Source organism: Protopterus annectens, chromosome 4.part0, assembly GCF_019279795.1.
Source record: "Protopterus annectens isolate FY-2018-M chromosome 4.part0, PAN1.0, whole genome shotgun sequence".
Classification (NCBI taxonomy): Eukaryota; Metazoa; Chordata; order Ceratodontiformes; family Protopteridae; genus Protopterus; species Protopterus annectens.
In genome coordinates this window covers 10,942,636-10,968,581 of record NC_056733.1, presented here as the reverse complement: position 1 = coordinate 10,968,581, position 25,946 = coordinate 10,942,636, and the positions used below count along the sequence as shown (strand labels likewise).

General features: G+C 43.1%; 1 protein-coding gene across 3 annotated transcripts in view; it reads right to left on the bottom strand.

Moving 5' to 3' along the window:
- Nucleotides 1-25,946, bottom strand: part of RHOT1 (ras homolog family member T1) — a 1,470,459-nt gene that overhangs the window by 544,280 nt on the left and 900,233 nt on the right. For all 3 annotated transcript variants that reach the window (XM_044068049.1, XM_044068050.1, XM_044068051.1), the window contains exon 15: nucleotides 13,709-13,839. In XM_044068049.1, coding sequence (XP_043923984.1) covers nucleotides 13,709-13,839 — 131 coding nt within the window. The remainder of the gene's footprint in view (nucleotides 1-13,708; nucleotides 13,840-25,946) is intronic.

Genomic DNA, 25,946 nt, shown 5'->3' with positions numbered 1-25,946 from the left:
ATGCCATCTGGGATGCTGTGTCCAGACTTACTCCCAGGAAGATGATCTTTTGGGTGGGCACCTGTTTTGATTTCTTTTCGTTGACTGTGTACCCTGGGGAAGTTAGTAGGCTCTTTACAAAGGCCAAGTGTTTGAGCAGCTTTTCCTGGCTGTCTGCTTGAATAAGGCAGTCATCTTAAGTAGGGGTAAAGTTGAATATTTCTTTGTCTGCAAAAGGCAATAGCCGGAGCCAGGCATTTGGTGAAAACTCTGGAAGCAGTAGATAAGCCAAAGGGAAGCACAGAGAACTGAAAGTGTTGAGATCCTGCCCTGAAGCAGAGATATTTTCTGCATGATTCCCTGATAGGAATGTGGAGGTAGGCCTTTTTTAGATCCAGGGTGGCTAACCAAGCGTCCTTGGAGAGCATGGGTAGCCGCTGCTGGAGGGTGAGAATTCTGAATTTTGGGATCACCAGGAAGGTGCTTAGAATGGATAGATAGAGGATGGGGCACCAGATGCCTTCTTTTCCGGGTACCAGAAAATGTCTGGAGTAGAAGCCTTGGCCTATCTGTTCTGCAGGAATGTGCTCTATTGCCCACAAAGAGAGCAGAGAATGGATTTGCCTTTGAGCCACTGCCCACTGGTTTGGTGGCAGATCTGGGAACCCTTTTGGGGTTGGAAAGGTGTGGAAGGAGAATTTGTATCCATGAGATACAATGTTCAGAACTCATTGGTCCTTGGTAATGGCAGCCTAGGTGCTTGAGTGAAAGGAGAGTTTTCCTCCCAAGGGTAAGTGAAGGTGGGCAGAGGGGAGGTCGGGAGGAGGTGAGTCATTGTGACTTCTTACCATAAGGGGGTGGCTTAGAACTCCCTGGTTTTGAAGTGGAGGTAGTCCACTGCTTAGATCTCTGCATTCCCTGGGGCTACTGTCTGGGGGGGGGTCTGTTTCCACGGGGCCTAGGCTGGGCCTGTTTACTCGGAGCAGGAAAGGACCAGTACTTGGAGGGAAAATGTCTGCTGAACCTAGGGGGTTGGATAAGAAATCTAATTGTTTGCATAGATTTTGCTTTTTATTCCATCTTTTTTAAGACCTCTTCTGCCTTAGTGCCAAATAAGTTATCTTTGTGCAAAGGGGCATCCAACAGTTTAGATTTGACATGGTCTGGCAGGGGGTTGCTCCTTAAGCCATGCAGGTCTTCTAATGACAGATCCAGTGACTGCTGCCATGCAAGAAGCTTCTAGGGCATCTAAACCACAGTGCAAAGTGTGTTTAGTTACTTGACTTGCAAAATGCATTAAGTTTTGTAAATCCTTAGATTCTACCCAAGCAGGAGAGGAAGATATTTTTTTGTTTAAGGAGTTCCAAGGTATGTTGCTGATATTTAGGTGTATGGAACTGACAATTTAGTGCCCTGATAGCAAGAGTAGCTGAGGTGTATACTTTTTTACCCATTCTGTCCAGTGCTCGGGAATCCCAGTCTGAGGGGGGTGGGATTCTTAGCAGAGGTTACTTTGATCCCTTTTGGCCCTTGAGAAATGACCTCAAGGTCAGCTGCTGGATTTTTAAAAAGATTTGCGTGAGTCAGGGACTCTGTAGTATCTGTCTGGTTTTCTGGGAGCAGGAGGTAGGGTGTCAGGAGTCGAGCTGGATTCAAGGAAAACATCATACTACACATTGTGTTGTGGAAGATCTAGGAATTCCCAGAGTCTCTTTTTAGAGAGAGGGTAGTCCTGACTCTCCCCATTGGAAATGCTCCCTTAAAGTATGCAGGGTTTATTCAAAGGAAAAAATCCTCTGAGGAGAGGCTGAAGGAATGGATTCCTCTGCATCAGAATCCTCATAAGCGGAGAGGGGCTGCATGTCTTCATAGTCAGATGCATCAGACTCATCTGATTCTTGTTCAGACAAAACTACTGGGGACAGATCTCTCTTCCTTTTTGAGGGGGCAGCTTGGCTTCCCCTGATCAGCATGATAAGGTATTCAGCCATTTTAAGCATTTGAGACTAAGGCAAGGTAGCAGGTGGCTGAGAGTGGGTAGTTGGTTTCTTGGGTGTGGTTCGAATCCTGGGCCCAAAGAACTATGTTTTCGAAAGAAGGGTAGTTGTGAACGAAGACGTCTGTGTCAAGATTCAGTGGTGCGAAGGACTTCCTTGGAATCCGGTGCCTGCTCAGTGGCTCCGGACCCATCCAAGGTAGAAATGACTGCAGGATCCTTAGGCGAAGAAGAGTTTTGCGGCATACCAGACTCAAAAAGGGTCTCAGTAGCGGCCTGCTCAGTGGCCCCGGACGCATCCAAGGTAGATATGACTGCAGGATCCTTAGACGAAGAAGAGTTTTGCGGCATACCAGACTTCGAAAGGGTCTCAGTAGCAGCCTGCGAATCAACTGAAGCAGGCATCAGGGCCTGCGAAAGCGCCTCACTGAGTACCAGAGGACTGAAGCATCATCGGAAGGTTTGGACCGGTGTGGTCTGTCTCTGACTTGATCTTTACGTTTTTTCGGAAGATCTGTTGACGGATGGCTTACCGAAGCCATATCAGAATTTGAGGACTGTAAATGAAAATATCTGGCTACAATAAGGGCCAGACAACTGATGGTTCTGGTGCTAAAGCACAGAAGTGACAACAGGGGACATCGTGGTCTGGGCCTAGACAAGTGACGCAGTAAGAGTGGAAGTCTCTGTGTGGTATTTGCTTTCCACAGGCAGGACAATTATTAACTTTTTTCTGACATCAGTTAGTGCAAGAAAAAAAGATCCCCAACAGGGTACTTAACTTTAGAAGATGTTTTTATTTATTTTTATTTTACATTTGTTGACCAGGCTAGTCTGGCTGGATACATGTCCATTTTCAGCAGAGGCCAGAGGAGAAAAGCTCCACTATATACTAGTACATAATAATGATAAAAATAAACAAAAAATCACAATAAGATAGAAATTATAAGCATGTAAAGAACTATTCCCAAGTAACAAAGTAACAGTGCAAAAGTAATATATAAAAACTAAACAAAGTGAGGATTTCTATTACAAAATCTTTGGAAGAGTAATTAAAGAAGAAATAAAGCAGTAACTCACACAAGACTCTATTCAACTATTTACAGTATTAACAATTTTGATGAACATTTTGTGTCAGGGCACTAGTTTTAAGAAACAGATTTCATCAGCTGGGTGATTTAGACACAAGGTGAGATGATAGGTTGCCGTAATATAAAGAGAAGTAAATTTATGGGAAAAGTAATATCCAAGTGGATGGTAGGTGAAGTACAGAGGAGGGGTAAAGGTAGTGATAGGGACATGAGGAAGAGTAGTGAAAAGAGAGATGGAAGCTGAGGTCAGTCAGGATTTGAGCAAGGGCATAGCCAGTGAGTTTTAAAATAGTTTCTTAGTTGTTTTCTGAAAAGTTGTGATGGTGGCCACTAGTAATTTGTTAGCTGAGCGAAGGGAAGTAAGATTCCTGTAAGGGACAACAAGGTTATTTAGTATGGGTGTATTAGAAGGGTAATGGAGAATTTTATAGGTAATAACTAATTGATGTAGGAGAATGAGATTTTGAAGTTCAAGCCAGTCAAGCTTTTTGAGATTAACACAATGTGTGAGAAACGGGGAACCTGTGGCAAACCTGGCAATGCTGTGGTAGGCTGTGGCAAGTTTCTGAAGGTTAGATTTTGAAAGGTTTATAAAAGATGGGGAGGCATATAATAATGTAGAGATAAGATGAGTTTGGGCTAAAGACACCCTGGTGGTTGCTGTTAGAAAGGGCTTAAGTCTATAGAGGGCACCTATCTTTTTATTAACAGTTTTGATAGTCAGGTCAATGTGATAATCAAAGTTTAGTTGATTATCTATTTTAACACCTAGTAGTTTAGCGGAACTATCAGGTGTAATGATAGTGCCATTGTCAGACAACAGAAAAGGAAAGAGGGGCAGATTTAAGGGTTGGAGAGAAGTAATAATTTAGTTTTTTTTTGGGATTAAGGAGGAGACAGATATCTTGGAACCATTTTTCTGCTGCTGTAAAGACTTTTTGGGTGGAAGAATGAAGTTCAGCTGGAGATACAGCAGAACAGATGAGAGTTGAATCGTCTGCATATGGAATACATGAGGGTGTTGGGAGTGAAATAGACAGGTTGTTTATAAATATGGAGAAGAGAAGGGGTCCTAAGATGGAACCTTGTGGGACACCAATAGTGATTGGGAGCTGAGAGGAGAGATGGCTGTCCCAAAGGACTGCTTGTTGTCTATCTTTCAGATAAGAGTCAAACCAGTGCAATGCCGAAGGTTCAAGTGAGAGAGATTTCAAAGTGTCTAGTAAAAGTTGATGGTTGACCATATCAAAGGCTTTAGAGAGGCCAAGAAACAAAGCAGAAGCGTATAGGTTGTTATTGCGATTTTTGTTGATAGTATCTGTGAAGGAGAGAAGAACAGTGGAAGTGCTATGGAAAGGTCTAAAGCCATGTTGAGAGTCTGAAAGTAGGCTATTATGTAAAAGATGATGTAAAAGTTGTTGGTGTATACAACGCTGCATGATTTTAGATAGTGGTGATAATAAGGATATAGGACGGAAATTAGAAAGTTCATTAGAGTTTCCTCCTTTATGCAGAGGAATGATATAGGAGACTTTCCAGAGGGAAGGGATAGTAGATTCGGTTATTGTTCTGTTAATTAAAATGGAGACTGGGTATGCTAGTTCTGCTGATGCTAGCTGCAGATATTCAGCTGGTAGTTGGTCAGCTGAAGGAGTGCATGGTTTTAGTTTTGAGAGTAACTTTTGTATATAGGTTGTGGAGACTGTACCGAATGTTAGAGTGGGGGTGTTATTTTGAGGGGAGGTGTTTTTAAGGGAAGTGTGGGGAGTCATGTTCTTTGCAAGAGAAGTGACTGTTTCAGTGAAGAAGTTGTTGAATGTATTGGCTATTAAGTTGAGTGGTGTCTGTGCTAAGTTAGCTGGAGTAGGTGTTTTGGTATTTCCTGGATGGAGCAGTTTATTGATTCCTGACCAGAATTTTTTGGGGTTATGATTTCTTCAATTCAGAAACGAAAACTCAGTTAGCGGCAGACTGGCACTCATGTGAACTGCTGCTTCGGGCTCCATGGCAAAAAAGACTGATGTAAAAGTGTTTGCTGCCTTACTTTATACCACTGACGACCTGATGTCAGTCCTCAAGCGATAGCAACAGACTCAGAAATACCAAGTCTCTGGTATTCGGGCTGACCAAAGGCTACCTTGGCAGGGATAACCCAAATGTGATGACTGCAACAGTGAAACACGAACATCTGGGAAGTCCAACTCTACACAGAGACAAGTCACAAGCACAGTCCCTTAGGGACTAGTCCTGGGAAAACTCCTTTTTGGCATCTACTTCTCTGAAGTCAAGACCAATGTCAAGGGCCTCTGGCTGAACAAATTTACAGAAGATTGCAAAGTAACAACAGTCACAGAATCCCCCCCACAGACACTAATGTTCTCCAAGAAGGGCAGTCATAGGCAAAACTTGTGTTAGAGCCATGGACTAAAACTAAATGCCAAAAAATCTATAACAGTATCCTTTGGAAAGTTATCCATCCCTGGTAACTATAATATTGGTAACATACCCTTAAGAGTAGACTCAGCAGTTAGGGGACTAGGGAACACACAAGACAGCAATTTAGCCTTTGACTATCACGTGTGTACAGTAGTGAGGAAATTGTTCTATGTTATGCAACTTACAGTATAGCGTGCAAGTCTAAGGAGGTCACTGTTCCACATCATCCAGCATTCATCAGACCTAATGAGTGCAATGCCCCCTTTGTTATGTACCTAACCAGGCACATTCAACAACTGGAATGTCTACAGAGTTTCCTGACAAAGAATATAGGGTGCAAATAACACATCCTATGCAGATCGCCTCAAAGCCCTATCACTGTATTCTGTCTGTCTACTACTGGCTGTTGTGGAAAGATCTATGACTGGCATACAAGGCATCTTTGGACCCCACTCTGATGACCTCTTTCATATCTGCAAAACAAACAGCACCATAATTATCTGGTCTAAATACTTAAAACGTGTCTGTGATGTAAATAGGACCTGCTGGAGACACAGGTGCTTATCCCAGAGACTACCCCCTTCTCTGGAACAGCCTCCCCATCTATGTGAAGCAGAATTCCCACAATACCAATTCAAGTGCAACTTGGACAACTGGATGGAGAACAGGAAATTCATCCCTGGTTTGGCACCTGTGTCTCTGATACAGGCAGCCTATAAATGGTTGGTCTCCCATGCCACTGCTTATAAATGTTTCATCTACCAAGCCCCACTTATGCTTATCAAGGGTACCAGAACTTGTCAGAGATTTGGGATGCATGGCTAGGCTTAAAAAGGCCCTAGTGGTCATTAGATTTATAGCTGTAAACTAGGCTAATTAAGATTCATTATTATCTGTGAGGAAGATAGAAAGTTGCACAGGAAGAATCACAGGCATCAGTGTAGGATAAGTAAGATGAAATCTAGGCAGAAAAGCAACCAGTGCTGCTGTATTAAAATAAAAACTGTAAACTGTGACAGCCAGGAGCTGCAGTCACTTCTCAACATGTCTCTCCAAGAACAGGCAGTACAACAAGAAAAGCTCCCAAAAGATCAGATGTCCACACTGAGCAGTCTTGCCAACTTTTCTAGAAAGAGCACTCAAATTAGACAATCAATGGACATGTTTGAGAGCTGATATGGATACTAAAAAGCTGAACAGCTGCACTTAATAAAATGCATTTTGAATGTGTCAAAATTATTTTATTTTGATGTGAATAAAAAAAATCCTTGACATGCTGTGTGTACAACTAAAGGTCAATATAAAATGTCATTGTAACATAATACATGTTTATATTATATAACATATGGTATATACAAATGCATGCACACAAATGTGTATATAAAACCAGAACAAAGACATTTTTATGTATTCACAAGCATAAAAATGACAAAACCATGTTTATTTTCTCCAGACCTGTCAAACCATTTATGCAAGTGTGATGATATGAGGTAGTGCTATCTGTGCCAGGGAGAGTAGAGCAGTGCATGTCTAACTCCAGCTAGCTATGCTGACATATGTTTTGTAAAGAATTTTATGTCATTTGACTATCACACTGATTTGTACAGATGCTTGTGTTAAAAATGTATTTGTAAAGTTGCTTGTGTTAAAAATGCATCAACAGTGGGTCCTGCTGGAAAGAAAAGAGATATACATGCATGTCAGACTGTATTATAACTGATTAAATGTATATGCTTTAACAGAGAATTCTGGAAGGGAAGAAGTTAATCTCAGTCCAGCTAATTTTGAAAAAAAGTTTGAAAATTAAATGGATTGGTGTAGGCCATAAAGGTTTCATGTTCCAGGTCTGACTGCAGCCAGAGACAAATGTTTGGGAAAACCAGGACTAGAAATCTTACTGTATTGTCCTTAGGGGGAACTAATTGCTACCTTGGAAGGGTGGAAGTTTTTGAAATTGTTTTATAGCTTTCAGATGCTGCAATAGATCATAGCAAAGCTCTGGGTATGTACTGTACTAATGTCAGCTGACCAAGATGTGATGTTATTCTATAACCAGTATTGAAATGTTTTTTTTTTTTTTAGAAATTAGTGTGAAATGTGGAATTCTCGCAGCAGCACTTTTACTGAACCTGACAGGAAAGCTATCTCTCAGATATCTCACATAACCACACTCCTCATCTTCCCTTGCTGTAGTAAGCAACTTAACAGTCATTTTGCCTTGTTGCAGTAAGTAACTTGAGTAGGGAACAGTAATTCTGTAGTCAGTCAGGAAAATATAGTCAGGAAATCCTTCTACGTTGCACACCTCATCACAAAAGGTTTCTCATCCAGGAAAAAAAGAGGTCATTGCTCCCCTCTACTCATCACTCATTAGACCCATTATAGAGTACAACGCCCCTTTTGGTATGTACCTCACAAGACATCAACAACTGGAAAGGCCTCAAAAATACCTCACAAACAGGATTACCGGCCTCAAACAGATGCCCTACGCAGAGTCTCAAAAATCTCCAGCTTTACTGTGTCGAATATCGCCTACTCAGAAGTGATCTCTGCCTAACATACAAAGCTATGTCAAACCCAGAGCTGTTGGACATGCTCCACGTAAAGAAATCCCAATCCCTTCAAGCTACACGCTCTAGGGACCTAAACCTTGTCACCACAATAAACAGAACATGCTATGCTGGAGGGATAGATTCCTGTCTCAGAGACTTCCCATACTCTGGAACAAGCTACCTATCTATATCAAACAAAGCCCTCATTAGCACTCAAGAAAAATCTTGATTGGATGGGAGATAGGAAATTCTCCCCAGGGATAATTTCTATGGTTCTGCTTGACAGGAGCACAGGAAAATAATTTTCTTGGGTGGCAAAAGCCAGGGTACCGTTTGGCTAGGCTTATACAGGCCCTAGGACTAATAGCCTAGTACCTACCTATGAACCTATTAGTTAAGTACTTTTTTTGAATCTGTGTGAATCTATCCAACTGGGTTATTTTTTACATCTCCTATGACAAACTCTGGTGTTTACTGTAACTAGATATTCAGTATTCTCATGTTTTCTATTATGTATTAAATATTTCTATACTTTTCATTATGGCTGTTTTTTTAGAGAATACTTTTAACACCAAAACAGTACTTATGCTTATTTTACCGACACGGTGGCCATTCCTAAAATCCTTGCTGCATTAGTCAAACTCTACCATTTGTAGTAGTATTAATTTTATTGAGAATAACTGGGTACCTTTGTAAGAGCCTTAGAGAAGCAGACAGGTGGCATAGTCTGGACAGAGGGGAGCACAGCTGGTAAATCGGTGCCAGCCTTTCAAAGTATGTGAGAGTGAAAATCAAATATCCAAGTGTGTGTGTGAGCTACTTGGAACAGGGACACAGAGCTCCAAAGTGGCCACTGTGGAGTCTTGTTTGGGGTCTGGGGGGGGGGGGGGTAGAGTCCAGCCAAAGGTCTTGAGTGAACAACCTGCGTGCTCTTAAAGGAAAACGCCACCTTCTCCTACAGTTTAACTTGACTCTTAGATTGCTTTTACCCTTACAATATGATTCCAGTACCGTGTAGTGACCTGAAATCTGCTTGTACTTTATAAAACTTTCATTTCCTCACTTTGGTGTTCAAAGGAAGGGAAAGACTACCCACATTTTTTAAGCTTAACTTCTTACATAAGTTGCATTGGAATTTGTCTACACTTGTATGATATACCACAGATAGAGAAATTTGTAATCAGGAGCTCAGGCTGCTGTAAACAAGACACAGAGGTGTGAAACTGTTTTCCATTGTCTTTATTGCAGAGAGAAAGAGAACTTGCACTGACTCAGAGCTGCTTCCAATGCAGCCATGCCTTCCATAGCAAAACAGAGCAATTAGCTCAAAGGCAGTTGTCACCTCTTTTGGCAAACTTACACAAGTAGAATCACAGTACTGAAATGCCAAGTTTTAATTTTTTTGTTGTTTATACTACTTTACATTTTAAGGCGACTTGACTGTAGTATCAAAGATGTCTGACTTTTACAGAAAAGTCAGAAAATACTTTTTGTTTGCAATTCTTTTAAAGTATCAGCACATTTACCAAAGTGTAGGGAGAGGGGGCTGTCAATTCATTGTGGACTACAAAAAGATACTTTGAACAAATACCAGCAATTTAGCAACTGTTCTGGTTGCAGCTGTATAAATTCCTTAGTATACTATAAAACAAGCCCTGAAATACACAAAAAAGCAGCCCTATTACAGACAGTATAGAAGATGACAGTGACTGACATTAACTCCATTATATACCAACGGAATGGGAATACATCACTACTTATGTCTAGCATGACTCATATAATGCAGGTTTGAAATGAATTATGAGAAACAAATGCTTGAAAAAAAATAAGATTACTAATATATCAATCCCCGTTTTCAGACATTTTGCTGAAAACATATTAAAATTCTCTAAGAAGCAGTCAGAGTGATTTTGAGATGTTAAAATAACTCAAAACAAAGAAAGAGTAAAAAAAAATTTTTTTCGTTCTACGGTAGAGTTTTCCTTTAAGGGAAATTGTGCTTGATAGTGAGAGCTGCATCTGAAAATACTATGTGTATCCCATTTTTGTTCCTAGTGGCCATCCCTCACTGGTGTCAGTGGTGAGGATTGAGGCTCCTTGCATACTGGCCTGGAGAAGGGACCATCACAGCAATTATTATTGTATTGGCACATTTGTATAAATCAGACTTCTGACATTTAAATAAACACACGGGTTAAATGTTGAAAAGTGACTTGTATACAACTGAAGGGTACCAGCTAAATCCAATACTATAATATTATGGAAGGTAATAGATAATGATAAAACAGCCAAAGCAAGCTATAAAAAGAAAGGAGAGGACCAATCAGATGAACAGAAGTGTGTGTGATCATATTCCGATTGCTCTAACTGCCTCCGCTGCACCACCTTACTACTACTACTCTGTATTATCCTCAAACCTGTGTTTAACCTCTACTTAGCACCTCACCTTAGAAACACCTTTTCTGTAATGCTAACATGCACAAAGCAGCTCAGACACACATTATATAAAAAACAAAAGCACATCATTAAATCTATCCCCTTACCTAACCCACACAAACTCCCTAATACCAAAACTTAGTATCTATCCAAAACTTTAGGTGTTAGCATCCAAGAACACACTTACCTATTGCAAGAGATCTTCCTCCTGTCAACAAATACCACACTTACTATATTGAGCACTTGATCATTCATACACTCAACCAAATTTCAACAAAGTTCACTAACAAATGTCAATTCAGCAAAGTGTACGTCACCCATACAGAGACACGGACATGCACATATGGGTGCATTTAAATGAAAATGGGTAAGTATCTGTGCCGCTAATGTCGGCAACAACACGTTAAAGTTGACAGGTCACTATGCATGAGCTCAGAAACTTCAGAACTAAAAACTTTTTTAAAAAGTTGGAAACCTTACTGCTCTACCTGTGAGATTGCACAATACCAGGGAAAGGGCCTGTTCCCTAACCCTGGTAGAGTCATCTTGCCCAGTTTTCAACCATCTGTTTAGACTAAACAGATGACTATTGACAAACTGGCCAAAATTAATGGCTCCCATACAAACACAAGCATATATATGTCCACATTTTTCATATATATATATATATATATATATATATATATATATATATATATATATATATATATATACACACACACACATACGCACATGTGTATATTTATATTTATATATATATATATATATATATATATATATATATATATATATATATATATATATATATATACATACACACACACACATACACATGTATTATTTATATATATATATATATATATATATATATATATATATATATATATATATGTACATATGAGACGCACGTCATTTGAGCGATTACTGTCGTACAGATTCATAGGTAAAGCACTATGCTACCTACCCTTAAGGGCCATTTTAAGCATAGTGAACTTCCCTCAAAGGTGAGAAACCCTGCACCTTGTGTCTGTGAAGTTAACACCTTAACCATTACGCCAACCCCCCCCCATTACATTATCTACAGGGGTACGTGAGCTGTCACTTTATATCATCTAGATGTGGCAAAATCTTGAGATATGAAGGTTTAATGAAAACTGGGCCCAAAACTACTGTCTTAACACGTTTCAATGGCATCCTAGCCTGTGTGATAAGAGTACTACCAACCCTTGGCAGTCATCCAAGTCTCACTATACTATGTGCAATAGTTTCATTAGAAATATCTTACATCACCTGTACTACTGATTTTAGCATGTCCCTCCTCCAAATTAAGTAAATGCATCTTGAAGGTGACAAGCTGAAATCCTCAGTTATTTTGTTTTGTTCTCCTTGCCTCCACTAACAGTCAAGTATCACCCTTCTCCCAAACAGGCCTATTTATTCCCCATGACAACTCTGGCAGTCAACAGGGCGTGACCATTATTCAGTCATCAAGGGTGGCTCAAGATTTTTACTTCATAGCCCTAAACACAGAGGATGTCCCCCCCCTTCACTTCTGCAAGGGGCTTTCCACCACACAACCCCACCTCTCCCTCTGAAGCAACAGCAGTGTTTTTCCAGTCTTCAAAGGGAAACTGCATCAACTTGTGCCCCTTGAGTGCACAGCGTCCTCCCTCCACCCTAAGCGTGTGTGTGTGTGTGTGGTCCCTTCACCCCACCCCGTGCAAAGGCTGGTAATGAAAACCCACTCAGTTGGATCACAGTCAGGGCTTCTTACCTAAGTCTTGCAGAGCCAGGCAGCTCTAATGCCCAGAGCAGCTGATGTGCTAAGATTCTTATGACAAACTGATCATGCATCTTTCTGCAAAGTAAGCTGAGACAATATGGATCCCCAAGAGGTAACCAAGGATTCAATTCTAGAATCAAACATTGTGTTCCTATAGACATATCTGTGATACTCCTTAAGTAGCAGGGGAGGGGATAAGAGCCAAAGACAAGATTGCACTTTGCTAGACATTCAGGATATTCATCAAAATATCAATAACCAGGTGATGGAATAGGTATCCCCACAAAAGTCTGCCTGATCAATTTCAGCCACAGAGGCACACGGACCTCTGAATAAAGGCTGGGAAGAACTAGGAGTGGAGCCATTCAGCAGAAAATTCACTAAAACTCAAAGCAAAAATTATCCAGAACATACAGGCCAGCTTACAGAAAATAATCTGATTTACCAACTAATGATGTTTAAAAAAGTGGCACACAGCTGTGGCTCAGTAATTCCAGATGCCTAAAGGTGGTACACGTGTCTGGGAATTCACTATCATCCTTCAAAAAGTGTGTGTGTGGGGGGAGGGGGGAATGCAGGTTGGGCCTCTCATGACCCTAGACCTTTAGGCCTCAATAAGGCAGACAGTGTCACTACAGCTCCTCACACCATGCTCACTTCCCACACCATCAAGCCTTTAAGTTCCCCATTTTCTGCAATTATGCATTTTTATACAAAACGTCTTGGGGATGTATTTGTCAACAGTTTACAGCAAAGCAGAAGATGAGATGCAAATGCAGCCCAGCACCTACAATCTCAAAATACCTCAAGATTCACAGCCTTGAAAGCAGTAAAGTTTTACAGTATTCAGAGCCTCATCCATCAATTTTCATTCAAACAAAACTAACCGTGCAGAGGATCATGTTTATAGGGAAGCTCCCTCAGACAGGAATACATGTTGTAGGTTTTTAAGGATGTCAGACCACACAAACTCCAACAGCAAATGATTCAATGGGCTGTAAAAACAAGTAATAAGTACCAAAAAAAGGCAAAAAGCAAAAAAATTATTCATGTCTTTAGAGATTCATTACCCGGAAATGCCTGACGGACATGCACAACACAGTGTGAGTGTACAATTCAGTAACAAAAAAACACTGAAGAGGACGCATGACATTATTCCACTTACAGCTTAGTTCCCAGGTGACCTGTTATCACAACTGCCAAATGGTCTTCCAAGATTATGGAAACTGATACCAAATTGGAGATTGGAAATGGTTATATTTTATCTCGCATACAAACCAATTACATGCAATTCCCCATAAGATAAAATGTAACAAATACATGCTTTAGAAAATAAATTACTTGATATTATTGATGAGGTATCAAAAGTTCACAGCATGCCCTACAAGTAACTTTTTTGTAGGGAAAGAGATTCTTATCTTTTAAATATACTTACCAGAAGATTTCGTCCAAGAAAGCTCTGCAGTATTCCACTCTTTCCACAGCCTTTCATCCCAAAAACATTACACTTGAACACATTCCTCTGTGTCTGTCTCTTCTGAAGATCTATTTTTTTGTCTCTTGTAACTAGAAAAAAAAAAAGTGCTAACATGTATCCAATTAGTAGCTTCAAATAAATACAAGACAGAACACAATGACCAAACTAATCTGCACACAACATCAACTAAAGAACTGCTGACATTGTGTAGAAATCCAAGTGTACATGTACAACGTAAACATATTTGCTTTTAATGTACATGCAAAGCTAACTGATTTAATGCAAAATAGCAACTAATCTAATAAGCTGCAAAAATACAATTGTGTAACTACACTTACCATAACAGTACACATTCGAATAGATAGCCTAAGCTATATGGAAGGATCTGCCAAAGAAAGGACCAGCAGGCTAGCACTGAAACCTTTAGGGTACTTTACCCAAGCCCTAGCCACTATACAGCTCAAGGAGAGCACAATAAAATTAGTAGCTCCCAAAACATCAGAGCTTCTAGTCTAAGAACAGGAAGACTAGAGCCCTGACAGCCAGATATGTGCTAAAAAAAAGGGAAAAACACACACCTACACCCTGAAACAAAGCAAAACCAAAAGGGGAATGGAGGGACTGTGTACCTACTACAAGGATGTATTAGAACATTTACTGTTATAAGTTTACTTACACAACTGAACAATGTTCATTATAAGATCGCTACTGCAATAGTCTAAACTATATGGGGCAATTACCAGGGCTTAAACAAAAAAAAAGGGGGTGAGAGGAGTCCAGAAGCCCCTGGAGAATAGTAGTACCAAAACCTGCTGGCCCAAGTTGCTACTTGCTAAAGTCAGAGCACTTTACAACACTGCCTTCCAATAAAAAACTTCAACCTCATGAACAGGCTCAAAAGGGGAAGGTGCAAGAATATGTCAGTACAAACCTAAGATCCCAAGAAAGCTACACCTATCTCCTAGACAGATGGTGCTGCAAAATCCCTTGTCAAAACTGTTTTAGTTGAGATTATGCAGAAAGAGGCAAGGATCAAATAGCAGCCAAACAGAGATGGCTTTGATATAAATCTCGAAAAAGGAGTAAAGAAAGAAACAGAGGATGATAACTTGCACAAATATTATAAAACCAGAGGTACTGGTTCTGAAAAGGGTCCACGTTCTTACATTGGTGTCAACCAGAAAATCTCTTCCACAAAGACAAATGTTTGTCTAAAGGCAGGTTTCTTTGCCTCCTTTAATACTTGCGGTGTGCCCTCAAAAAAACAGATGCCTAAAAAGGATTAAAAACTCTATAATCCAGGCAGTTATTTAAAGCAGTAGAAGGATGGCGTGAGTAAACTGGTGCAACTGCCCTTGGCCAGTTTCAAAAGTAGTAGGAAAGTACTGTTGCTTGGGCCAAAAGGAAGTCACCACAACAGGTAGTTATGTACTCACCATAACGCTCAATGTGGTCCATCTCACCTCACATTCTTTACTCACGGGTTCGGAGCAGAGAATCGGCTCTGACTCTGCCAACTTATTTCTCTAGCACGAAGTCTCTAATTGGCTGGGCTAACCCGATATCCCAAGATGCACCTCGCCCTAGCCCCAGATCTAGTTTGAAGCCATTCCAGTCACACCCCATACACAACCACCACTGGAAGGAGCTCCAGCCAGAAGGAAAGAAAAAACAACCGACATTGAAGGGTTCTCAGAGCCAATTTTCCTCCAAATCCTACAGGAAGGGGGTGGGTGGGAGGGTACGTAAGAATGTGAGGCGAGATGGACCACATACATCGAGCGTTATGGTGAGTACATAACTACCCGATGTTATGTGGTCCTATCTCGCCTACATTCTTTACTCACGGGACAGTGTCCCCAGCACCTCTATCCTGGGCGGCTCATAGGAAAATACTCCTGAGAACCATGGAACCAAAGGAAGCCCGGCCCCTAGAAGCCACGTCCAACTTGTAATGAGTAATAAAGGTGTGAGGAGAGGCCCAGGTGACCGCAGCACAAATATCATCCAATGAAAGCCTGGCATGGTAAGCTACTGATGTAGACACTGCCCTGGTAGAGTGAGCTTTGACGGGAAAAAGTAAATTTCTGCCTGCTGACGAATAGATAAAGGAAATACAATCTTTGATCCATTTAGAAATTGTGCTCTTGGAAATAGGACAACCTGTTCTGTTTTCTGAGAAGAACACAAACAGTTGATCAGACTTCCTAACATGCTTAGTCCTGTGTAAGTAGAATCTTAGTTGTCTGTGCACATCCAACTGGTGAAATATAAACTCTGCTTTATTGGAAAAGTTCGGAAAGAACACTGGTAACTCAATAGACTGACAAAGATTAACAGTGGATGACACCCCTTAGGAAGGAAGGACGGGTTAAGTCTCAGGGAAACTCTGTCCTTATGAAAAGTCAAATACGGAGGTTTAATGGACAAAGCTAGAATCTCTGATACTCTTCTGGCCGATGTAATGGCTATTAGGAAAGCCGTCTTCTAAGATAGAAATTTTAATTCACAGGTGGCAGCCGGTTCAAAGGGCGGTGAAGTGATGGCTTGTAAAGTGATGGCTTGTAACACAAGGTTTACATCCCATGGCATGACAGATTCTGAAACAGGACGGCGAAGTAACCAGGTGCCTTTCAAGAAGGCCTTACAGAGTTTATGGCCCATAAGAGAAGGCTCGTAAGATGTATGAAAATTGGAAATTGCCGCCAGCTGCACCTTAATGGTAGCAGGCGTGGAGCCCTGTCGGAAAAGCATGGCTAAAAAATCAAAGACAGACGGAACTGGGGCTGTGAAGGGGTCCAAACCTTGGGCCTGAGCTCAAATGGAGAATCTCTTCCATTTGCTGGAATAAATCCTTCTGGTGGAAGACTTATGAGATGAAGACAAGATGTGTACCACCTCAGGTGAAAAAGAATGTCGTCTAACTAGTGATGGAAGTGGAGCAGCCAGGCTGTCAACCTGAGGGTTCGCAGGGAGGGATGGAGCTGTCCTGACATGCGAGTCAGTAGGTCTGGCACTGGGTCCAGGGTCCAAGGACCATCCACTGCGTACTGCTGATGAAAGGGAAACCATACTTGTCGAGGCCAGTGTGGAGCAATTAGAATCATCCTGCTTCCCAAGGATATGGCTTTCTGAATCATTCTTGGTAACAGAGGAAACTGAGGGAAAGCATCAGACCGGGGGGCCAATCGTGGACTAGAGCGTCCCTGGGTGACTCCCCCTGTGGGGGGATCAGTGTGAAGTACTTGCTGCATTTGGCATTGAGAGGGCTGGCAAAGATCGCAGCAAGGCTGACCCCACCTGTTGAAAATTTGAACTGCCACTCGGTTGTTCAGGGACCACTCGTAAGGCATCAGAATAGCTCTGCTCAGCCTGTCCGCTATCACGTTGGTCTTTCCCGGAATGTGCGTTGCCACTAAAAACCGTTGCGAAGACACTGCCCAATGCCACACTCGCATGGCCTCTCTGCAGAGGGGATAAGACTTGGTTACCCCTGCTTGTTCAGGTACCACACCACGGACATGCTGTCCGAGTGAATTGCAATCGTTCCCAGAGGAAGAGAGCTTTGGAGTGCCCGCAACGGTAGTAACACCGCTCTCATCTCTAGAACATTGATGTGCAGGTGTACCTCGTGATCTTGCCACTTGCCTTGGACCGTCCTGCCAAGATAATGCCCTCCTACCCCACCTGGGAGGCGTCTGTGGTCACTGTGCCCACTGGAGACATAGGAATCAAACTCCTCCCCTTGTCCAGATTGGTGGAACATAGCCACCAGCGGAGGTCTTGTTTGCACCATTCCATGAGAAGTATCAAGTGGGAAAGAGTAAGTTTCTGAAAGGACCACTGGGCCGAAAGGAGCCACTGTAGGATCCGCATGTGTAACCTGGTTAGAGGCACCAGCATGATGGTGGCAGCCATGGATCCCAGGAGCTGGAGAACTAACTTGGCCTGAACTCTCTTGAGGGGCAACAATGCGTGAATCTGAGACCCAACACCCTAATAATGGGTGATTTCAACTACCCTACCATTAACTGGGAAAACTACTCATGTACCAACTCTTGTGCTCAACGTTTTCTGGAATTCATAAATTCCAATGCCATGGATCAACTTATCCACACCCCCACCAGGGGCAGCAATATCCTAGACCTGGTTATTACCAACATGGGCAACCGGTGCTCCACACCAGAGGTCAATTCCTCGTTGGTCAGATCTGACCATAAGCTAATCACCCTAGACATCCACATCCCTCCCCCAACCCCCATTAGGGAAACAACAGTAAAAAATTTCTCCAAAGCCAACTTCACGCTTCTTAAGACAGAAGTGGCAAACTTCATGACACCCATGCTGACGGGCAATAGAGGTAGGACTGCTGAATCCTACACAAATGCACTTTATAAGCACTTACAGGAGTGCATGGATCGTGCAATCCCTAACAGAACCAAGATGCTATCCTCCAAAAAAAGGAAGCCAATCTGGTGGTCCCCTGCCATAAACAAACTCTACAACAGAAGAAAGAAACTGTTGCAAAAAAGAGTAAAATCCCATGATTGGAGAAACTCCCTGGTCAGCTTCAGTAAGAAGCTGAGATCCCTCATAAAATCCTCCAAAGCTAGTTATGAAAACAAAATCGCCATGGACTCTAAAGACAACCACAAAGCATTCTATAGCTATGTCAAGAATCTCAATGGCAACACTCAGATCTGCTCTGAGTTACAGCACAATGGCACTAAATATACAGAACCAACGGATATTGCCAACATCCTGGCAGATAGGTTCAGTGCTAACTTTACCCCTCTGTCATCCTCTAAAGGGCCCATCTCTATACCAGAAGAATGCAAAGTTCCTGTAATCACGGCTGCACAGGTAAAAAACACACTATCCAAAGCCAAGAACACAGCATCCATGGGACCTGACGACATCCCACGCTGTGTTCTACATGAACTACAGAACGAACTGGCACCCCACCTAAGTACCATGTTCAATCATAGCCTCACCTCAGGCTATGTGCCCACGGAATGGCGCACAGCGACAGTTATCCCACTCCACAAAGGGGGAGCCACCACAGACCCTGGAAACTACCGCCCCATTAGCCTAACGAGCCTGGTCTGCAAGGCTATGGAACGTATCATCATGGAACTTATAAACAAAGACATTGGTAATCTCCAAACTCAGGACCCCACCCACAGTTCAGGTTTGTAAAAGGCAGATCATGTCTCCTAAACCTGATAGACTTCTTTGAAGCAGTCACCAAAGCCGTAGATGAGGGTAAGGTGGTTCACACAGCCTCTCGAGATCTCGCCAAGGCTTTCAACACCATCCCCCACTCTGGAATTATAGATAAAATCACTAAATTAGGTATAAATCCCTATGTCACAAGATGGGTTGCCAACTGGCTCACTGACAGAACCCACACTGTGAAAGTAGCAGACTCCAAATCCAGCTTCAGACCAGTGACAAGAGGAGTACCACAGGGTTCAGTCCTAGGTCCTCTCCTGTTTGGTATCTACTTCTCTGAAGTACAAGCCAACACATAAGGTCTTTGGCTAACGAAGTTCGCAGATGACTGCAAACTAGGAGCCATAATCAAAACTCCAAAAGATATGGACATCCTACAAAAGGGCCTTGCTGAGACAGATGCTTGGTGTCAAAGCCATGGCCTCAAGCTCAATGCCAAAAAGTGCGTTGTCATTCATTTTGGTAAAAACTCTGTACCCATGAGCTACCACATAGGTGGTAGTCTACTTAACACCGAAAGTGTGATAAGAGACCTTGGGACACAGGTGGACAGTAGTCTCTCCTTTGATAATCACATCGCCACAGTAGTCAGGAAATCCTTCTATGTGGCACACCTCATCACAAAAGGTCTCTGATCCAGGAAAAAAGGGGCCATTGTTCCCCTCTACTCGTCACTCATTAGACCCATTATAGAGTACAATGCCCCTTTTGGTATGTACCTCACAAGACATCTACAACAACTGGAAAGGCCACAGAAATACCTCACAAAGAGGATTATCGGCCTCAAAGAGATGCCCTATGCAGACAGTCTCAAAAAACTGCAGCTTTACTCCATTGCATATCGCCTACTCAGAGGCGATCTCTGCCTAACACACAAAGCTATGTCAAACCCAGAGCTTTTAGACATGCTTCACTTAAAGAAATCCCAATCCCTACGAGCTACACGCTCTAGGGACCTAAACCTCGTCACCACAATAAACAGAACATGCTGGAGGGACAGATTCCTGTCCCAGAGACTTCCCATACTTTGGGACAAACTACCTATCTATATCAAACAAAGCTCCTCATTAGCACTCTTCAAGAAAAATCTTGATGATTGGATGGGAGATTGGAAATTCTCCCCGGGAATCACTTCTGTGGCTCTGCTAGACAGTGGCACAGGAAAATAATTTTCTTGGGTGGCGAAAGCCAGGGTACCTTTGGCTAGGCTTATATAGGCCCTAGGGCCAATAGCCTAGTACCTACCTATGAACCTATGCAGCACTCTTATCCTCTCTTGTGGCAGAAAGGCCCGCATTTGAATAGAATCTAGCTCTGCGCCTATAAAAACAACACGCTGTGAGGGCAGCAAGGCAGACTTTTCCCTGTTCAAGGTAATTCCTAGTTGTTGACAAAGTGTAATGGTAGCCTCCCTGGCTTGAATGAGGAGATGCCTGGTGGGGGCGGTGAGAAGCCAGTCATCCAGATATGGAAACACCTGGAATCCCCGACGTCTTGGGTGAGCTATCACCACTGCCAAACACTTGGTAAACACCCTGGGGGCTGTGGTGAGACCAAAGGGCAGGGCACGAAACGAAGTGACTGGCTCCCAGCCGGAAGCGTAAGTGACTCCTGGATGCCTTGTCCATCTTGATGTGGTAGTAGGCATCCTTGAGATCGATGGAGCACATCCATACTCCTTTTTCCAGCAAGGGAAAAATGGACTGAAGAGTGACCATTCGGAACTTGGACTTCAGAACGTAGTGATTCAATCAGCTGAGATCCAGAATGGGTCTCAGGTCCCCTGTTCTTTTCGGCACCAAAGAGAGTCTTGAGTAAGTTCCTGATCCGATATGGTCTGAGGGAACTGGTTGGATGACTCCTTTTTCTAGCAGCTTTGAAACTTCTAGTGTTGCTTGATCCCGTTGACTGGGTGGAATGTCCAGGATTCTTTTGACTGGAGGGGGTGTTGATAAAAAGGGAATAGTGTAACCTCCGATAACTATTCGAAGCACCCAACGATCCTGGGTGATGCTTTCACAGGCTTCCGGATGCAACGAAATTCGGCTCCCGACTGGCTCTGGAACAGCACAGTCGGGCAACACCTCAGGAACGCTGAAAGGAAGACCTGCAAAAGGAATCGGGGTCTCCTGAGTTGCGGGGGGCCTCCTCTGCCTCTAGGACGGCGTCTTCCAGAATAATTTCCTCCTCCTCTGCCTCTGGAGGGGGACTCACCTTGAGCGGCAGGGAAAGACTTCTGTGACTTCGTGAACCACATTTTCCCTCCTCTCTGAGCCTTGGGGTAAGGCCTAGAAGGAAGAGAGAAATGGGCCCCTATGGCAGATAGGGTTCTTCCCCTCCTGTTCGTATCTGGTGAGGGTGTCTTTCACTTTGGTCTCAAAGAGTGAGGACCCAAAGGGGCACCAGTGAAGGAAGACTTAAAGGCCTCTGCGAAATGGCACAGGAACATCCAGGCTTGCCTTCTGAGAGCTACACCTGAGCTAGCTGCCCTACTCGCCCCTTCGGCTGCATAGGATATGAGCCTCATGGACGAGTTGACAGTGGAACCAAGGGTAGACAACTGGGCGTTAACAGTCTGCGCTACTGCCTCAGGCATGTTACCCGTCAGAATGTCTCCTAGCTTCTTAAAGAGATCTCTCTGGAGCAGAGTAAAATGACAAAGATAATTCAGCGACCGCAAGGTAAAGGTCGCTGAAGACAGGGTACGCTTCCCGTACCGGTCCATACTCCTGGACTCCTTGTTAGGAGGATGGACGGAAGAAGAAGCCTCTGCAACTTCCTGCTGAGTGGCTGCCGCCACCACCACCAAGGCATCTACGGAAACCCCTTTGGTCAGGAACTCTTTTCCCGGGGGAGCAGATAGAAACCTATTTGGACATCTGGGCACCGGTTCCACGGAATCAGGGCTCTCCCACACCCTTCGACAAATCAAATCCAGGAGTTCATCGAAGGGTGGTGACACCCAGGAGGCGGAGGGTTGAGCTCAGAAGGCCTTGAGGAATACAGACTCCTCCTTAGAGGGGGTCTTGGATGGCCAGTCGCCTCTCTGCCTCAAGATCTCCAAGATGTCGGAGAAAGAGACATCATTGGAGGATGACTTGGGGGACCCCTCTGACTCCTCGAGGTCAGTATCGGAAGTGAGGGACTCGTCCTGGGAGTCTATGTGCTTCCTCTTGCACAACTTCTTTCTAGGGGGCTCCTCAGGCACCGAAACGGAGAGGCCCTCAGAAAGTTGGGGACCGCTCATGGGGGTATCCTCAGACCTTCGGGCTCTGCCATCCACGGATAGGGGGGCGTCAGAGGCTCTAGCTGGGGTGTAGGTTGAAGGAGTGACCGATCCGGGGGATGTAACTGACGATCTGGCCAGTGCGCTCCTCATGGCCTCGAAGGCAGGTCCCCCCGAATCCGAGGACCGACCCCATCTCAGAGACCACAACCGGAGTTGTGGTTCACCGAGCCGATGCACCGAGAGGGAGGCTCAGAACCGACAAGAGTCCCGAGGTATCCCCCTCGGGTCCAACTGAGGAAACCAGAGGACGGAACTGACATGGTTGGAGCTGATGTCGGCTCAGATAAACTCGCAAGGGGTATCGGAGCCAACACGAGAATGTCACTCGGCGCGGAGCACTCCGGCTCCGACGACACAGGGGTGCTCGGAGGAGGAATCATCGGTACAAGAATAGGGACTGGCTCCGGAGCAGACTGGGTCAGAGCAGAGAACAATTTTGCTAACACCGGCGACTGCAGGAGCCTCTGGACCACGCTATCCACATCCAAATCAGAAAGCCTAGAGGATTTAGAGGAAATAGAAGGAGATCGAGATCTCCTACCCGGAGACTCATGCCTAACACTGGGTGACTGGCTCCGAATAGGCTCCAATAATATCGGGGCCACGGTCGACTCCAGCACAACAGATACCTCCTGCGGCCACGAGGACAATGGAGCCGAGGAGGCAGTATCCACTTTCGAAACCTTCTCCGGGGGCTCCGAGGAGACAGATGGAGCCGGAGATCTTTTCTTGGCCTTGGAAGTCTTAGACTTTGTACTAGAAGAAGAGTCTAAGGACTCCTCAAAAGAAGGCTTAACCAGGCCCTTCAAAATCAACTTATTTTTTCTTTCCTGCAGTATCCTCGGGCTGAAGGCGTGGCAAAAACTGCAGGACTCTTGCAGGTGAATAGCACCAAGACAATAAACGCAGATAGAATGCCCATGTGTAATGGACATCTTGTAGCCACATTTTGCGCATTTTTTAAACCCAGTGGGTTTATGCTCTTTCTGCTCTTTAGACATAGTAATTCACAACACCCACTCAACCAACGACAGACACAAGAGGAAGGCGGGAGAAAACCAAACTACGAACAGCCAAGGAAACTCTAATTTAAATGTTTCTTTGGAGCAGCAAGGAAAATCTAACTACCGACCAACAAAACACAAGTTTACACAAAAAAAAAAAAACCACAGGAGAGGACTAGGTCCTCTAATTTAAACGGGCCTAGCCTGCCAAAACAGAGGGATACCCACAAAACACACCACTCGCTTACACAGTACACTCACAATGAAAAACTAGCTATTAAAATAGCTTTTTTACAAGAGAACAGACTGCTAAAGACTTAAGAAAAGTTTTGAAAAAGGGTACTTAGCCACAGCCAAGTGAGACTACATCCTAACTCTACGAGCGGCAAATGAGATCTGGGGCTAGGGCAAGGTGCATCTTGGGATACCGGGTTAGCCCAGCCAATTAGAGACTTCATGCTAGAGAAATAAGCTGGCCGAGTCAGAGCAGATTCTCGGCTCCGAACCCGTGAGTAAAGAATGTAGGCGAGATAGGACCACATAACATCTATAATTTTGAGGAGTCTTCCTGAATCTATAGATGAATTCTGCTCAACACAGGAAAGGGTGCAAAAGCATACAGGCACATTCACCTTCAATGGAATAAGACTTCTGAAATCCAGGCATGTGTAAAAGAATTCTGCTTCAGAACTCCTTGAAGTGTTTGTGATGGCTGGAGGCAAACAGATTTTTATTTTATTTTATTTTACATTTGTTGACCAGGCTAGTCCAACTGGATATATGTCAGTGGAGGCCCGGGGAGAAAAGCTCCAACAAACAAAAAACACACCATCATATATAATGTGATACATTTACAAATACAGTTAAATGTAAAGATAATCATCCTATACATTACATTTTTTTTTTTTTTTACATTTCTGTAAACAGAATCATTATACATTCCAGCCACGGTTAGCCATGCAAATATTTTGCTAACAATTAGTATAAGAGAATACTTTAATTTTATTTGACTTAAAAAAAGTAACTAGGTTATACACTCTCTTAGAAGTTAATAGACAAGTAACTAGTTTGTACAGTAATGGCATAATGCTTTGAGAAATTAGGGGTAGTTAGTCTGGGTTAGAACAAGGGCATAACCACTGTGATTTAAGGTATGGCTTCATTTTGCTTTTAAATAATGCTGTACTGGTAATGGTGGACAGGTCTTTTGGGAGGGAGTTCCAGATTTTTCCAACTGTGTTGGTAAACAAGGAGTCACCAGCCAAGTTAGCTTTGCCTATTAGGACAAGTAGTTTATTTGCTGAGTGTAGGGTCTTGAGGTTGTTATAGGGGGTGATTAGGTTAGTAAGTATTGGAGTATTAGTAGGTCAGTACAGGATCTTGTGGGCAACTGTTAATTGATTAAATATTATTATATTTGGCAGTTCTAGCCATCCTAGCTGTTTAAGATTATCACAATGGTGGGCTCTGAAGACAGATCCAGTTACAAATCTGGCAATATTATTATAGGATATTGCAAACTTGTTGAGGTTGTTTTTACATATATTTGTATATATAGGTGAGGCATAGAGGAGAGTAGATATTAAGTGGGTACGGGCAACGGTGGTCCTGGCTAGTGGTGACAAAAAGGATTTAATCCTACATAGGGATACTAGTTTTTTTACTGTTTTTATCGTACTATTAATATGGGAGTCAAAGGTAAGGCTGTTGTCAATAAGAACCCCAAGACATTTAGTAGTACAGTCAGGAGATATAATAATGCCATTGACTGATGCAACAGTAAAAGTAAGTGGGGGTGCCTGACGTGTGTGTGAGTGAATAGTAGCAGTTTTGTTTTTTTGGGATTCAGAATGAGGCATCGATGTAGAAGCCATTTTTCGACTAAATTAAACACATTTTGGGTTATGGACTGTAAGACAGATGGTGAGGTGGCAAAGCATATTAGTGTGGAATCGTCTGCATATTGGACACAAGTAGCTTGAGGTATAATATAGTATAGGCCATTTATAAATATAGAGAATAGGAGAGGGCCTAATATGGAGCCTTGAGAGACCCCAAGGGCAACTGGGAGGTGGGAGGATAGGATGTTCTCCCACAGGACAGCCTGCTGCCTGTTGTCTAAGTATGACTGGAACCATTGAATAGCTAGTGTGTCTAGAGACAGGTTTTTTAGTATATTAATGAGTAAGTGGTGGTTAACCATGTCGAAGGCTTTTGAAATATCAATAAAGAGGGCTGAGGATAATCTATCTGTTAACAATTCTTAATACAATTTGTGAATGATGAAAGAGCAGAGGTGGTGCTATGAAATGGTCTAAAACCATGTTGGCAGTTGGCTAGTAAATTGTTTTCTATTAGGTGGTTTAACAGCTGTTTATGAATGCATTTCTCCATGATCTTAGCCAGTGGTGATAATATGGCTATAGGTCTATAAATTTGACAATTCATTCGAGTTGACTCCCTTATGCAAGGGGATAATGTGAGAGATTTTCCAGATTGATGGGATAGTTCCTTCTGTAATAGTTCTGTTAATCAGGATGGATACTGGGAAGGCTATGGCTTTTGCAGCTTTCTGCAGGTAATAGGTCTGCAGAGATGGTGACAGGTTTAAGCTTATGTAAGAGTGTACAGACAAGGGCAGTAGGAACAGGTTGAAAGTGAAATGAAG